The sequence below is a fragment of the Lepidochelys kempii genome, chromosome 2 (assembly GCF_965140265.1).
Source record: "Lepidochelys kempii isolate rLepKem1 chromosome 2, rLepKem1.hap2, whole genome shotgun sequence".
Classification (NCBI taxonomy): domain Eukaryota; kingdom Metazoa; phylum Chordata; order Testudines; family Cheloniidae; genus Lepidochelys; species Lepidochelys kempii.
In genome coordinates, this window is record NC_133257.1 from 155322298 (window position 1) to 155339497 (window position 17200).

At 46.8% G+C, this 17200-nt stretch overlaps 2 protein-coding genes across 2 annotated transcripts in view; one reads left to right on the top strand and one right to left on the bottom strand.

The window, feature by feature from the left end:
* Positions 1-17200, bottom strand: part of AHRR (aryl hydrocarbon receptor repressor) — a 228281-nt gene that overhangs the window by 120442 nt on the left and 90639 nt on the right. The window contains exon 2 of the mRNA XM_073332501.1: positions 8490-8561. Within this exon, the coding sequence (XP_073188602.1) occupies positions 8490-8551 (62 nt within the window). The 5' untranslated portion in view covers positions 8552-8561. The remainder of the gene's footprint in view (positions 1-8489; positions 8562-17200) is intronic.
* On the top strand, positions 12196-16999 carry LOC140906141 (uncharacterized). The gene is made up of 3 exons (XM_073329645.1): positions 12196-12921; positions 13510-13654; positions 16954-16999. Exons 1-3 carry the CDS (start codon positions 12339-12341, stop codon positions 16997-16999), a joined length of 774 nt encoding a protein of 257 aa, XP_073185746.1. The 5' UTR covers positions 12196-12338.

A 17200-nucleotide genomic window follows, 5' to 3' on the forward strand; every position in this document is an offset into this window, starting at 1 on the left:
CGGTTGCTGCCCCGTTCCACCCCTTCTGCCAGCGGCCCTATCCCTGCTCCACCCCTTTCTGCCCCTTCCTTGGGGCACCCCAGTTCTACACGGGTCCCCCCATTTTGCCCCCCACTGCAGCCCCGCAACGCATTTGCTACTTTCTGCCCACCACACACACGCTGCGGCCATGGCCCTGGACTGCAGCGGGGAGTGAGAGCTCCTCCGTCCCAGGGCCACAGCAGGGGTCCAGGTGCTGGGGCTTCCCCTGCCACCTCCTGTGCTTCCGCGGGGGACCAGGTTGGGGCGCTGGGGCTTCTCCTGCCCCATCCAGTGCTTCTGCCAGAGAGTGGGGTCAGGTGTGGGGGCTTCCCCTGTTGCCCCGCAGCTTCTGCCAGGGATGGGGTTGGGGCACTGGGGGCTTCCGATGCTGCCCCACAGCTTCTGCTGGGGACAAGGTTTGGGGGGGCGGGTGCTGGGGCTTCCCCCACCCAATGGCTTCTGCCAGGGTGGGGTCGGGCGACCTGAGTTCAGGGGCTTCCCCCATTCTGCGGGTTCAGACAGGAATAGGGACAGGGTAGGGGCCACTGGGGGGGCCTTCCCCCATCCCACGGCTTCTGCTGGTGAGTGGGGTCAGGGGCCGTTGGGGCGGTTTCCCTCACTCTGCCCGCCTGGCATTGCTGCTGCAGAGTGGGATCGGAGTGTGGGGACTTCCCCTGCTCCGCATGTCAGGCGGACGGGGCTCCGGGCTTCCGTTGCCTGGTGGTGGATTTTTTCTGGGAACCTTCAGGTGCCCCCCAGTTGGCCGGGGCCCCTGGGCACGGGTGCCGTCGGCCCAGTGGCTAATCCACCACTGGCCCCAGCACCTCTGCCATTAGAAATTAAGCACTGAGTGATTGTGTTTGGATTGTGATGAGTGTGATAAGTAAAACAAGGTGAGGGAAGAAGCCAAGCGATTTCTAGATGTCCAGTGAAAAGGTACAAAATGAAAGCAAGAGAGAGCCCCACATGGCCTCTTGCTGAGAACCTAAAGTAGTGAGGCAGCAAGGGAGTGAATCCAAATGAATGGGAGTTTTATCTAAGTGGGGATTAGGTCCTGAGTGTAATGAACTATATAGCTTAGCTACCCATAAAGAGAAGACAGCAAATAGATAGGTTCTGGATTCTATGGTATAGATTCTGTACCATATTTTGAGCAGCAAGTGGATGACAAAGTGCTGGTTTGAGCAGCAAGTGGATGACAAGGTACACATTTTAAGGGTTGGTCTGCACTAGAACGAGATTGTCTAACTCCTCCATTGCATGGACCACATCACAATTGTGAGATTGCCTCAGAGATCACCAAATCTCCCATTCAGTATCCTACCTCTTTATTCTCTACTTCTTATATAGTAGCAGCTTCTAATAAAGGCAGCTGTGCTGGCACCTCCTTCTTTCTAGCTGCTTATAAAAAGCCTCCAGGTTGTTATTTGCAATAGAAATCCTGGACACCTGAAGATGCTGGGGGGTAAAAAGAGGAGCCAGCACCATGTAATGAGCCAGTTTTCTGTGGACTCCAAATTTTGGGAACTGGTGCATTGGAAGTCTGCACTTATTTCAGAGTTAAGTGGCAAGCAAGTGACGGAGCCATTTGTTCTTCAAATGGTTCAGTGTGTCTATGCTACCCATTTCAGAGTAGCAGCCGTGTTAGTCTGTATCCGCAAAAAGAAAAGGAGTACTTGTGGCACCTTAGAGACTAACCAATTTATTTGAGCATGAGCTTTCGTGAGCTACAGCTCACTTCATCGGATGCATACCGTGGAAACTGCAGCAGACTTTATATACACACAGAGAATATGTAACAATACCTCCTCCCACCCCACTGTCCTGCTGGTAATAGCTTATCTAAAGTGATCATCAAGTTGGGCCATTTCCAGCACAAATCCAGGTTTTCTCACCCTCCGCCCCCCCACACACAAATTCACTCTCCTGCTGGTAATAGCCCATCCAAAGTGACAACTCTCTACACAATGTGCATGATAATCAAGTTGGGCTTGTGCAGGAAATAGCAAATAAGCTATTACCAGCAGGACAGTGGGGTGGGAGGAGGTATTGTTAAGAACTTTTGAGTTGGGACACAAAGTGTTTTACAAGTGTTCAAGGCTGAGATGCCAGGCCCATAGAGAAAAACAGGGGTCTGAGGCACTTGAACAACTCCCAGGAAGTATCACAATGGCATTTCCAAATAAAAGTTTTTGCATTTTGGCCAAAAGCTTTTGGGCTTGGGGCGGAACATTTTTTTATTTTTCAATGAAAAGTTAGAATTTCCCACAGAAAGCAGGCACTGTGCAACAAAAATTCCTTTATTTCAAAATCCAGTTTTCTGGCTAAAAAACTATTTTGATGGGAAACTTTTGACCAGACCTGGTTCCTGGTGCTTGAACTGGTGCTGTAAATGCAAACTTCTTTAGTGTAGACTACCCTTAACAGGGTTTGTCTGGAACAGGAGAGCAGCTGGGGTTTGTGACTGATTTGCACATATTGGAGGAGAACTGAACCAGATATATAAGAGCTGGGGGCCCGCAAATGTAGGGACAGATGGTCTCCATTACCTCAGTGGGAGAATGGGACTGAAACATAGCAGACTCCAAATGGTTCAGTTCTTCAGCATGTTCCTCCAGCACCTCATGACCCTTCCAAACCTCTCCATGAGGGTTGTCTATACCTGCTCCCGATTGCCCCCCAACCAACTCCATGATAAATTTCTGCCTAATTTAATGCAATAGGAGGCCACATTAATCTATTAACCTAGTTATTTCTCCATTCTGTGGTACCCCGATTTAAGAGGTAGTTCTAGGATCATCTGCTGACAGAAAGCAGAGAAACAGGGCTTCTATGCAGACAGCTTCTATAGATCCCCTGGTTTCTTTTGTGGGGGGACCAAAAATCCTACTCATTCTGTAAGGGGCAACCCCTATCCCTATCTGTCTGCTCTCGCCTTCCCAGAGAATGATGCTGTGAAACCTCTCAAAGATTCCAGACTCCTACCCAGCCTAGCAGAGTGGGATGTTCTAATCCCTAGTGAAAAAACAGGTGAATCCCTGAGGGAAATCAATGCAAGAGAGAGAATACACAGAACAAGGGCAGGTCAAAAAATGTACATCCATTTTTTGTCCTCAAATGGAAAACTGGGGTTTCCACTAAACAAACATTTTCATAGACAGCATCTGTTTTCCTTGAATAGTTTCCATCTTTCATCAGAAAACTGAATCCCCCCCAAACCAAATACATTTTTGGTTTTCTGCAACTGAAAATTTCTTCCATTTTCAACAAAATGTCAAAAAGTTCTATGTAAAGTATTGACAAAAAATGAAACAGAACTGTTTCCACTGACATTTTCCATTGAAACTCCCACCCTCCTCTTCCCCATTTTCTGACCAGCTCTACCTCAAACCATTTTAGCATGGAGGCTGGCATTGGCAAGTTGCTGGGAGCCCAACTGCCATACCTAATTTAAATATATGATGGGGGGACAAGTGGAAGGGAGAGAGAGAAAAAAAAACATACTGAAAACAACACAGGCAAGATCATGTTCTGTTATAAAAATGAAACAAAAGAAACCATGAAGTGAAGCCAGAGAGGAAAGAAAGTCTAATAAGCAAGAGATACAGGCTATATAATATTCAAAATATATTACATGGAAAGAGGGTTAACAACATTACAGTTAAATATAATGCACTGTAAGCAGTACACAATTGCTTTATTCCTTTAAATACCTGGGAGAGTGGCTTTGGTATGGTGTGGTAGAACAGATACTTTTTGCCCTAACTAATAGGCTTATTCCTCAGGCTAATATGGGAGAGGTAAATTTTTCAAGCACCAGCTTAAAAAAACCCACAGAAAGCCAGATCTAGCCTCTCCTACAGCCCCTTTCTGCCAATTCAGCAGCATTCAGAGGCTGCAAGTGGTGCAGAATAGTAGCTAGAGGAATTTTCCCAGTGCACATGGCTCTGTACTGATTCCCTTGCAACTCCTGGTTTAGGGGCATGCCGGTGATGAAAGGAAATTAGGGTGGGTGACTGGAACATGTTGGGCCTGTCTTCACTGCAAATGAATGGTGTATTCTTAACCAAAGCTAGCTAACTCCTGTTCATAGGATCACAGAATATCAGGGTTGGAAAGGACCTCTTGAGGTCATCTCGTCCAACCCCCTGCTCAAAGCAGGACCAATACTCAATTTTTGCCCCAGATCCCTAAATGGCCCCCTCAAGGATTGAACTCACAACCCTGGGTTTAACTTTATTCAGACATGTAGATAAGTGTGGAAGGGTTTGCAGCCTTGGACTTTAATACTGTTTTATTTGTTAGGGTTTTTTTGTCACTGAACTATTCAGTCAGTCTCCAGACTGTAAACTGGATGTGCTATAGAAAAAGGGTACTCAAATAGGCATTTAAAATATTGAATATTTGTAATTATTACATGCATAATGTGTGCTCCTACTAGCTGGACCTGTACTCTTCCCCAGCTAAGCAAAGGCAAGCTGGGTCAATATTTGGATGGGTGGCTTCCAAAAAACAAAGAAACCCTGGTACTGCATGAAGTGGTGTTTGTGATTCAATGTGTGGCACTCTTCTGTTTAACAGGCCAATACTCAAACCACTGAGCTATCCCTCCCCCTTTGTTAGCTAGCTCAAGTTAAAATAGCAGTCAAGACAAAGCAACTCAGCTTTTAACTCAAGTTAGCAGGTCAAATTCCACCCCAGGCTCACTATGGGCTTTAACTTGATCTGATAACCTGAGTTAAAAGCTGAGATGCCATGTCTTCACTGCTGTTTTAACCCAAGTTAGCTAATGCAAGGGAGGTAACCCAGATTAAGAACACAGCTTTTTTTGGCAGTGACAATGTATCTTCTGTGGCCTGGCAATCCTGAACTCCTGAGCTGTGTATGACTTTGTGGCAGAAGCGAGCACCTCATCTGAAAGCGGCAGCATCCCTCTGAAAGCAGCAGCTACCACTAATATCATCATGTGAGCTGTATTGATGGGGTTGTGCAGATATGCATCTAGGAGAACTCCATACTCCCCTCCTCACCCCCAGCAGGGATCCTGGGCACAAGAAGGAAGGAAGAAACCAACTTGTCTGAGGTCCAGTGTAGGCCAACAACTGCCAGAGGTCTTAGAAATTAGGATATATGAGTACCTTCTCCGTCATAGAATCATAGAATCATAGAATATCAGAGTTGGAAGGGACCTTTGGAGGTCATCTAGTCCAACCCCCTGCCCAGAGCAGGACCAATGCCCAACTAAATCATCCCAGCCAGGGCTTTGTCAAGCCTGACCTTAAAAACTTCCAAGGAAGGGGATTCCACCACCTCCCTAGGTAACCCATTCCAGTGTTTCACCACCCTCCTAGTGAAAAAGTTTTTCCTAATATCCAATCTAAATCTCCCCCACTGCAACTTGAGACCATTACTCCCTGTCCTGTCATCTGCTATCACTGAGAATAGTCTAGAGCCATCCTCTTTGGATCCACCTTTCAGGTAGTTAAAAGCAGCTATCAAATCCCCCCTCATTCTTCTCTTCCGTAGACTAAACAATCCCAGTTCCCTCAACCTCTCCTCATAAGTCATGTGTTCCAGTCCCCTAATCATTTTTGTTGCCCTCTGCTGGACTCTCTCCAATTTTTCCACATCCTTCTTGTAGTGTGGGGCCCAAAACTGGACATAGTACTCCAGACGAGGCCTCACCAATGTCGAATAGAGGGGAACAATCACGTCCCTCGATCTGCTGGCAATGCCCTTACTTATACACCCCAAAATGCCATTGGCCTTCCTGGCAACAAGGGCACACTGTTGACTCATATCCAGCTTCTCGTCCACTGTCACCCCTAGGTCCTTCTCATGCCTTTCTAGCAGGAACTAAGTTATTGTTCTGCTCCGAATCTCCTAGATTACCTACAATTTGAGCAGGTCTTTGGAAATGAGTAAAAGAAGAAATAAACCTTGCCTGGGCATTTTAAAACTCAGCTGAGTAACTAAGGAAAACTCTTGCCAAGACCCCATAATCCTAGGTTGTGTGGTCCCATTCCTCTCTCTCTCTCTCTCTCTTTGTTTGTTTGTTAATTTATTTATTTGGAAGGACTTTTAGCTTCCTGTTGTAGGCCCATGCCAAGTCAGTTGGAGTAAACTGTATGACCAGAGCCTCCTCTAGCCCCATAGCCCTGACTTCTTCCACCCCGGAGAGCAGTGTCATGTGACTGGGACGTGGACAGTCATGCCTAGTGTCAGGGCAGGAGCAATCTAGTGGGTAGAACAGGAGTCAGTAGCAAGGAATTAGAGCCATGGATCACTGCTGGAGTTAGAGCCCACATTCAGAACCACAGTCTGAAGCCAGAGCCAAGGGTCAGAGGTCAGGAATCACAGCTGAGTGTCAGAACTGGGTTACCTGCAGTGAGGCAAGGCCGGAGCTATCACAGTCAAGCACAGATGCTTTGGGCAGCCACTAAACAACTAGCTACCACTGGGCTTACGAGCTGGTCTGCTGACTCTGCCAACCAGTATCGGGCTGCAGCCAATCAGACAACCTATTACAGGCAGCCATGCTTGTTAGGTTGCCTGAAGCCTGGATCTAATGCAGACCCTGATTCCTCACACAGAGGACCAAGGGAATGTGAAAAACCCATGGCAGAACAAGGACTGCCTGTTCTCCTGCCTCAGAGTCCTGGAATGCCAATGTGGTCTGTCTGTGTGAAAGAAATGAAAGAAGCAGACCCTGAAAGAGGCTCTGGGCATCAGAAGTGCCAGTTCAGCATTTTCATTCAAGGTCTTTCAGATCAGAGAATGTTCCTGAATAGCAGAGAACACATGAAGGGCTCCACACACCAGCGACCAGGCCCACAGACAGACAAGCTTTGAGGAAGAGACGGACACTGCCATAGACTGAAAAATGATCCTGATTAAATCATAAATAACATCACACAGGAAAGTGAGGGCTGCCTACACTAGGGCAGCTAATAATTCAAAGGTGTATACTCCACCATATTTTATCCAGAGTCAAGTTTCTGGATCCATCTTACAGCTGCCCTGGCTGCCTAAAACACATGCACGGCGGTCTGGACTGAAATCCTAAATAGGTAAATAGGCCCAATGGTCTGTGATGGGATGTTAGATGGAGTGGGATCTGAGTTACTACAGAGAATTCTTTCCTGGGTATCTGGCTGGTGAATCTTGCCCGTATGCTCAGGGTTTAGCTGATCGCCGTATTTGGGGTCGGGAAGGAATTTTCCTCCAGGGCAGATTGGAAGACGCCCTGGAAGTTTTTCGCCTTCATCTGTAGCATGGGGCATGGGTCACTTGCTGGAGGATTCTCTGCACCTTGAAGTCTTTAAACCATGATTTGAGGACTTCAATAGCTCAGACATAGGTGAGAGGTTTATCATAGGAGTGGGTGGGTGAGATTCTGTGGCCTGCATTGTGCCGGAGGTCAGACTAGATGATCATAATAGTCCCTTCTGACCTTAATATCTATGAATCTAAGATGTTATGAGCAACTGGAAAGAGGGAGCTTCATTGTAATGATCTTGTCATCCTTAACTGTAGTACCATGCCCATCAATGCCAGTTTGTATTTATAACTCTGAAAAATACCAAAAATATAGTTTGTTTTACAATTACATGGTACAACACAAAAGATGCAGGGATCATTATAATAAAAACCTTTATTTCACTGAGTGGTTTGGGGCATCTGGAAACCATTTCATATTTGAATGAAAATGACCTTTCCTTCCTTGCATTTCAAGCCATCCTGTTACTTCACAGTGCTTTTGTTCCTGCACTCCTTGCACAAAACGTAGATTCAAGTCTCCTTATTATGAAAATGATCTAATAAAATAATTATCTCAAACATTTATTCTTTATTCAAAAAGTGCCACTCACCAGTTAATTGTTTCATTTAGTTAAATTAACCCATAATATGTTCAATTTTCAAACTCATATTCAATATATTTTTGGTTCAGTTATGCCGCATACACGGCTGAGCCATGTTAGGGGAAGGATAGGAAGGCCATTGCCAGGGCATTGGTGTCAGGAGACACTGAGTCCTTTGAAAGGCATAATGCCTCCTTAGCACTGGGGAGAACATGATGGAGAGCAGTTCTTGTTACAGCTTTAAAACATGCAAAGGCATTCCCCCACGCACAGCCAGCCTATGTAGGGTTTATGGGCAAGGGGAAGGGTCAGGAGCTCCCCCATTTTCCATTTGAGGACAAAAAATGGATGGAAATTTTTTGACCTGCCCTTGTTCTGTGTATTCTCTCTTTTGTATTGATTTCCCGCAGGGATTCACCTGTTTTTTCACTAGCAGTCTTTCTCGGGCCAGTCAGCACTAACGGTACTTCCCACTGTGGGGAGACAGATTAAGCATCTCCTGTGTGGGTGCATTGTGGAAGGAGGGGACCCCTGCAGCTTATCTCCCTTGTAGCATATCCAAGCAGAGGGAGGCATAATTAGCTCATAATGAATATGATACTTAACTGTTTCTGAATGGGTTTCCTCCTTTTCCTCCCAGCATATAGACATTCCCCTGGTGGAATCATTGTTCTGGCACTGAAACAGAAAAGCAATAGGTTTCAGAGTAGCAGCCGTGTTAGTCTGTATTCACAAAAAGAAAAGGAGTACTTGTGGCACCTTAGAGACTAACAATTTTATTTGAGCATAAGCTTTCATGAGCTACAGCTCACTGCATCCGATGAAGTGAGCTGTAGCTCACGAAAGCTTATGCTCAAATAAATTTGTTAGTCTCTAAGGTGCCACAAGTACTCCTTTTCCTTTTTGAGAAAAGCAATAGGTGGTTCATTTTCAGAGTTTTCAGTGTTTCATACCACTTTACAACATTACAAAACCCAGGAAATTCAATTAAAGCCAATGCTCATTCCTTAAGCCATGGCATTATGTAAAGCTAAAAGGCACAGTGACATAAGAAGAAAGAAGGGTCAGGCTTCATTCTGTTTCTTAGTTTATTCTGTTTCTTAGTTATTAGAATATTGATGTTTATATTTAATTTTCATGTTTTTTAAATTAAACCAGCTAAAAAATGGTATAAAATGGGTATAAAAGACATCTTGTTTATTAGAGAGCCTGAAATAGGCTTCTTTCTTCCTTTTAAAAAAAATCTCTTGGCCAATATATATTCTAATTTCCTGGCTAATATATGTTTAGGGTCAATAATAATAAATAATATTATATATCACCTTCCATGAGGAAGGATCCCACAACTCTTGAAATATACAGGAACAATTTCTTCCATTACTGAAATTGTGCTTAGCAGGATGCAATTACTCAACCTGGAATTTGTCCAGGTCCTCACATTTAACATCTTCTACACTCTTTGAGAGGTCATTGGGTCCAGTGCATAGAGCATTCTCCAGAGACAGGTTCAATTCCCAGCTTTGTGACTGTAGGCAAGTTACTTTGATGCTTGTTCTGTCTTTTCTATTTTGACAGCAAGCTCTTTGGAGCAGGAGTTGTGTCTCAGTGTTGGTACAGTGATTAGCATAATGGGGCCCTGATCTGAGTTCAGGCCTCCTGGGGTTGCTACTGTTACCACTACTAAAGCATCTGGAGAGCTTTAATGATCACAAGTAGTCACAACATTAGGTTTGCATTTTGTAGTCCCTCCAGCAGCACAGAACCCCTCTTAGCAATATGATGGGTTGTGGATTCAAGTGACAGCTGAAACAGAAGAGTGCCACAGATTGAATCACAAACACCACTTCGTGCAGTACCAGAGTTTGTTTGTTTTTTGGAAGCCACCCATCCAAATATTGACCCAGCTTGCCTTTGCTTAGCTGGGGAAGAGTACAGGCCCAGCTAGTAGGAGCACACATTATGCATGTAATAATTTCAAATATTCAATATTTTAAATGCCTATTTGAGTACCCTTTTTCTATAGCACATCCAGTTTACAGTCTGGAGACTGACTGAATAGTTCAGTGACAAAAAAACCCTAACAAATAAAACAGTATTAAAGTCCAAGGCTGCAAACCCTTCCACACTTATCTACATGTCTGAATAAAGTTATATGAGGAAGTATATAGTATTGGACCCATAGTCAGTAACTTCTCTTCCCCAAGATTTATTCCTACAGTCTGTCTACCCTGCAAATGAATGTGTGATTGTAGTGTTGGTAGGTATACTTGCGGTAGCTTTAATCTAGCTAGTGCAGGTACCAACTGTAGTGAAGATGTGGTGGCAAGGGCTTCACCATGGGCTAGCTGTTGCAGTACAAGTCCACCAGGGATCCTGGGAAAATATTCTGGTGGCTGACACACAGCAGAGTCCATGACACCACATCTGCACTACTATTTTCACCCACGTGAGCTAGATTAAAGTTAGTGTGAGTATGCCTACCCATGCTACAATTGCACCTTCATTCGTGGTGTAGACATACCCTACATAACACACCCTAATTTGCAGTGTACATGTACCTGTGACAGAATCACAATATCCTGAACAATCCTTATGGAATTAAGATCACATTTACAGAATTAAGTTAAACGTTATTGAATTAGGGTCAATACCTTTGGGATATAATACATTAAAATGTTGTTATGGATGTGTTATTGTGGCATTGTATGTATCTTCTCTAGTGGGAGAAAGATGCTAATATACTTCCATCCTTATCAACCCTTAAAAGCCACCTCCCTGGAGAGGTTTGCATATACTGGATTCTCCAAAGACCAACAGACAAAGAAAGTGTTTTTTAAATAAACAGCCTGGTTTTAACCTGGCTCAGGGCCTTCTTCTTGATCCAGCAAATGGACAGGTCCTCTAGTGCAGGAAGAGCCCCAATCCTTTGGGAAGGGTTGGAAGGACTGGGCTTACTGATACCCCATAAGACTGAGTGCTTGTTCTGAGTTGAAGCTGCAATGAACCACAAGGACTCCCCTTGGGTGGAGATTTGAAGGACTGCTCCTGCCAGTATCCATGTTAGAGCTGTGGGGATCTCCAGTAAGCTTATTAGCATGCGTGTAGGTTTTTTTTATTGTTTTTAGTATGTTTTCTCTATAGTGCTTTTTACCTTAAGAATAAACTAGGCTTGCATAGAAAGAACTGTGTGGTACTTAGAACTGTAGTAATTACATCTACTAGCCATCTCTGATGAGAAAGCAAGCAGGTGTCCTTGGGCAATCTGTCTGTGCTTGGAATAACATGGTGAAGGCAGGGAACTGTGCAGCCTGGAGATATCATGGTTAAGGCTGCGTGTCTGTCATGGAGGTCACAGAAGTCACAGATTCCATGACCTCCATGACTTTTGCACCAGCTGGTGCAGATGGCTAAGGGGCTGCCGGAACACTCGGGCAGCCCCTGGGCCAGCAGCAGTTTGGGTGTGGGAGGGGGCTCATAGCTGAGGCAGGGGGTTGGAGTGTGGGGGGGAAGGGGAGGGAGCTCCTTGGAAGCGGCTGGCATGACCCTACAACTCCTGACCCCCAGCAATCATGGCGCTCCCAGACTGCCCTCCTGCCCAGAGCATTCTGGGGCCCCAACACAAGTTTTAGTTACAGGTAAATAGTACAAGTCATGGACAGGCCGTGAATTTTTGCTTACTGCCCATGACCTGTCCATGATTTCTACTAAAAATAACCGTGACTAAAACGTAGCCTTAATCATGGTCAGAAGGGAGAAAGATGTGTGTCTCCACCCAAGAGCGGTGATAGCCAGGGAAGCCAGAAACCTAAGAGTTTGTCCCTTTGCTGGATCACTGAGGGGAAATAGAAGTGCAGTTGCCCTGGAATGTGACAGTACCCTTGAGAGGGCTGTGTTTACACAACAATTAAAAAAAAGTTCAGCCTAAACCAAAACTAAACAAAAAAATGACACAGTGTGGGATTCAACCTAGGCCACTTGAGGGGTATAGAGCCCACTGGCTCTCAACTAGCCACCATTATAGACCTTCCCTTATGCAAAGGCAGGGAGAAGCCGAGAAGCTGCACTTAATCTGTTTCACAAAGATCAGATAGTGTACTTAGCCCTGGTCTACACTAGGACTTTAGGTCGAATTTAGCAGCCTTAAATCAATGTAAACCTGCACCCGTCCACACAATGAAGCCCTTTATTTCGATTTAAAGGGCTCTTAAAATCGATTTCCTTACTCCACCCCTGACAAGTGGATTAGCGCTTAAATCGACGTTGCCGGCTCGAATTTGGGGTACTGTGGACACAATTCAATGGTATTGGCCTCCGGGAGCTATCCCAGAGTGCTCCGTTCTGACCGCTCTGGACAGCACTCTCAACTCAGATGCACTGGCCAGGTAGACAGGAAAAGAACCGCGAACTTTTGAATCTCATTTCCTGTTTGGCCAGCGTGGCAAGCTGCAGGTGACCATGCAGAGCTCATCAGCACAGGTGACCATGATGGAGTCCCAGAATCGCAAAAGAGCTCCAGCATGGACCGAACGGGAGGTACGGGATCTGATCGCTGTTTGGGGAGAGGAATCCGTGCTATCAGAACTCCGTTCCAGTTTTCAAAATGCCAAAACCTTTGTGAAAATCTCCCAGGGCATGAAGGACAGAGGCCATAACAGGGACCCGAAGCAGTGCCGCGTGAAACTGAAGGAGCTGAGGCAAGCCTACCAGAAAACCAGAGAGGCGAACAGCCGCTCTGGGTCAGAGCCCCAAACATGCCGCTTCTATGATGAGCTGCATGCCATTTTAGGGGGTTCAGCCACCACTACCCCAGCCGTGTTGTTTGACTCCTTCAATGGAGATGGAGACAATACGGAAGCAGGTTTTGGGGACGAAGAAGGTGATGAGGAGGAGGAGGTTGTAGATAGCTCACAGCAAGCAAGCGGAGAAACCGGTTTTCCCGACAGCCAGGAACTGTTTCTCACCCTAGACCTGGAGCCAGTACCCCCCGAACCCACCCAAGGCTGCCTCCTGGACCCAGCAGGCGGAGAAGGGACCTCTGGTGAGTGTACCTTTTAAAATACTATACATGGTTTAAAAGCAAGCATGTGAAAGGATTACTTCGCCCTGGCATTTGCGGTTCTCCTAGATGTAGTCCTAAAGCCTTTGCAAAAGGTTTCTGGGGAGGGCAGCCTTATTGCGTCCTTCATGGTAGGACACTTTACCACTCCAGGCCAGTAACACATACTCGGGAATCATTGTAGAACAAAGCATTGCAGTGTATGTTTGCTGGCATTCAAATAACATCCGTTCTTTATCTCTCTGTGTTATCCTCAAGAGAGTGAGATATAATTCATGGTCACCTGATTGAAATAGAGTGCTTTTCTTCAGGGGACACTCAGAGGAGCCCATTCCTGCTGGGCTGTTTGCCTGTGGCTAAACAGAAATGTTCCCCGCTGTTAGCCACAGGGAGGGGGGAAGGTTGAGGGGGTAGTCACGCGGTGGGAGGAGGCAAAATGCGACCTTGTAACGAAAGCACATGTGCTATGTATGTAATGTTAACAGCAAGGTTTACCCTGAAAGAGTGTAGCCACTGTTTTATAAAATGTGTCTTTTTAAATACCGCTGTCCCTTTTTTTTTCTCCACCAGCTGCATGTGTTTCAATGATCACAGGATCTTCTCCTTCCCAGAGGCTAGTGAAGCTTAGAAAGAAAAAAAAACGCACTCGCGATGAAATGTTCTCCGAGCTCATGCTGTCCTCCCACACTGACAGAACACAGACGAATGCATGGAGGCAAATAATATCAGAGTGCAGGAAAGCACAAAATGACCGGGAGGAGAGGTGGTGGGCTGAAGAGAGTAAGTGGCGGGCTGAAGAGAGTAAGTGGCAGGCTGAAGACAGGGCTGAAGCTCAAATGTGGCGGCAGCGTGATGAGAGGAGGCAGGATTCAATGCTGAGGCTGCTGCAGGACCAAACCAGTATGCTCCAGTGTATGGTTGAGCTGCAGCAAAGGCAGCTGGAGCACAGACTGCCACTGCTGCCCCTCTGTAACCAACCGCCCTCCTCCCCAAGTTCCATAGCCTCCACACCCAGACACCCAAGAACGCGGTGGGGGGGCCTCCGGCCAACCAGCCACTCCACCACAGAGGATTGCCCAAAAAAAAGAAGGCTGTCATTCAATAAATTTTAAAGTTGTAAACTTTTAAAGTGCTGTGCTTAAAGTGCTGTGTGGCATTTTCCTTCCCTTTTTTTTTTTCCTTCCCTTTTTTTCCCATTTTCCTTCCACCACCCCTCCTGGGATACCTTGGTAGTCATCCCCCTATTTGTGTGATGAATGAATAAAGAATGCATGAATGTGAAGCAACAATGACTTTATTGCCTCTGCAAGCGGTGATTGAAGGGAGGAGGGGCGGGTAGTTAGCTTACAGGGAAGTACAGTGAACCAAGGGGCGGGGGGTTTCATCAAGGAGAAACAAACAGAACTTTCACACCGCAGCCTGGCCAGTCATGAAACTGGTTTTCAAAGCTTCTCTGATGCGTACCGCGCCCTCCTGTGCTCTTCTAACCGCCCTGGTGTCTGGCTGCACGTAACCAGCAGCCAGGCGATTTGCCTCAACCTCCCACCCCGCCATAAACGTCTCCCCCTTACTCTCACAGATATTGTGGAGCACACAGCAAGCAGTAATAACAGTGGGAATATTGGTTTCGCTGAGGTCTAAGCGAGTCAGTAAACTGCGCCAGCGCGCCTTTAAACGTCCAAATGCACATTCTACCACCATTCTGCACTTGCTCAGCCTGTAGTTGAACAGCTCCTGACTACTGTCCAGGCTGCCTGTGTACGGCTTCATGAGCCATGGCATTAAGGGGTAGGCTGGGTCCCCAAGGATACATATAGGCATTTCAACATCCCCAACAGTTATTTTCTGGTCTGGGAATAAAGTCCCTTCCTGCAGCTTTTGAAACAGACCAGAGTTCCTCAAGATGCGAGCATCATGCACCTTTCCCGGCCATCCCACGTTGATGTTGGTGAAACGTCCCTTGTGATCCACCAGAGCTTGCAGCACTATCGAAAAGTACCCCTTGCGGTTTATGTACTCGGCGGCTTGGTGCTCCGGTGCCAAGATAGGGATATGGGTTCCGTCTATAGCCCCACCACAGTTAGGGAATCCCATTGCAGCAAAGCCATCCACTATGACCTGCACATTTCCCAGGGTCACTACCCTTGATATCAGCAGATCTTTGATTGTGTGGGCTACTTGCATCACAGCAGCCCCCACAGTAGATTTGCCCACTCCAAATTGATTCCCAACTGACCGGTAGCTGTCTGGCGTTGCAAGCTTCCACAGGGCTATCGCCACTCGCTTCTCAACTGTGAGGGCTGCTCTCATCTTCGTATTCATGCGCTTCAGGGCAGGGGAAAGCAAGTCACAAAGTTCCATGAAAGTGCCCTTACGCATGCGAAAGTTTCACAGCCACTGGGAATCGTCCCAGACCTGCAACACTATGCGGTCCCACCAGTCTGTGCTTGTTTCCCGAGCCCAGAATCGGCGTTCCACAGCATGAACCTGCCCCATTAGCACCATGATGCATGCATTGGCAGGGCCCATGCTTTCAGAGAAATCTGTGTCCATGTCCTGATCACTCACGTGACCGCGCTGACGTCGCCTCCTCGCCCGGTATCGCTTTGCCAGGTTCTGGTGCTGCATATACTGCTGGATAATGCGTGTGGTGTTTAATGTGCTCCTAATTGCCAAAGTGAGCTGAGCGGCCTCCATGCTTGCCTTGGTATGGCGTCCGCACAGAAAAAAGGCGCGGAACGATTGTCTGCCGTTGCTCTGACGGAGGGAGGGGCGACTGACGACACGGCTTACAGGGTTGGCTGCAGGGAGCTAAAATCAACAAAGGGGGTGCCTGTACATCAAGGAGTATTTCAGGCAGGACTGCACGGAGGGTTCCAATAAGAAATGGTGCACCTAAGATATCGTTCTTATTGGAACAAGGAGGTTAGCCTGGCCTCTGATTGATACATGGCTAGATTTACCTCGCTGCACCTTCTCTGTGAGTGACTGCAGTGTGATCTAGAGGAATGAGTCCCCTAGACAGGGGAGGAGGCAAATGAGTACAAAACAAATCTGGTCTATTTCTTGTTCTGACCCACTCCATCTATCTTTTACATCTTTGGCTGGCAGCGGACGGTGCAGAAGGACTGCATGCCATCCACATCTCATGGCTGCTCGGCAGAAGATGGTACAGTACGACTGCTAGCCATCTTCATCTCTTGCCTGCCTGGCAGAAGATGGTACAATACGACTGCTAGCAATCCTCATCTCTTGCCTGCCTGGCAGAAGATGGTACAGTACGACTGCTAGCAGTCCGTATCGCCTGCCCGCTCACCATAAGACGGTTCAATAGGACTGACTGCAGGACTAAAGAGAATGACCTGGTCAAGTCACTCCAAATTTAGTCCCTGCGCCCATGTCTGCCCAGGCGCTCCCAGCTGACGTGGCCAGGAGCACCTCGGACACGACGAGGACGACTACCAATCGTATTGCACCGTCTGCTGCCAGAAGGCAATGGGTTGCTGCTACTGTGCAGCAAAGCCGTACCGCGTCTGCCAGCAACCAGGAGACATAGGGTGACGGTTACCTGAGCGGGCTCCATGCTTGCAGTGGTATGGCGTATGCACAGGTAACTCAGGAAAAAAGGCGCGAAATGATTGTCTGCCCTTGCTTTCACGGAGGGAGGGAGGGAACGGGGGCCTGACGATATGTACCCAGAACCACCCGCGACAATGTTTTAGCCCCATCAGGCATTGGGATCTCAACCCAGAATTCCAATGGGCAGCGGAGACTGCGGGAACTGTGGGATAGCTACCCACAGTGCAACGCTCCGGAAGTCGACTCTAGCCTCCGTACTGTGGAAGCGCTCCGCCGAGTTAATGCACTTAGAGCATTTTCTGTGGGGACACACACACTCGAATTTATAAAACCGATTTCTAAAAAACCGACTTCTATAAATTCGACCTTATTCCGTAGTGTAGACATACCCTTACACTCTGTCACACAGCCCCTTTCTGCTTTTTCTCTGTTTAGGTGTTTGACTAAACTGAGTACTAAAGTGAACTTTAATCAAGCTTGAAAAGGCATAACAAGAATCATTGGCTGGAAGCTGATGACAGGTAAATTCACATTAGAAATTAGGCACAACCTTTTAACAGTGAAAGTGATACCCTTTGGAAAAAACTACCAAGGGAAGGAGGAGATTCGCCATCTCTTGATGTCTTGAAATCAATACTGGATGCCTTTCTGCAAGATATGCTTTAGCCAAACACACGTTATT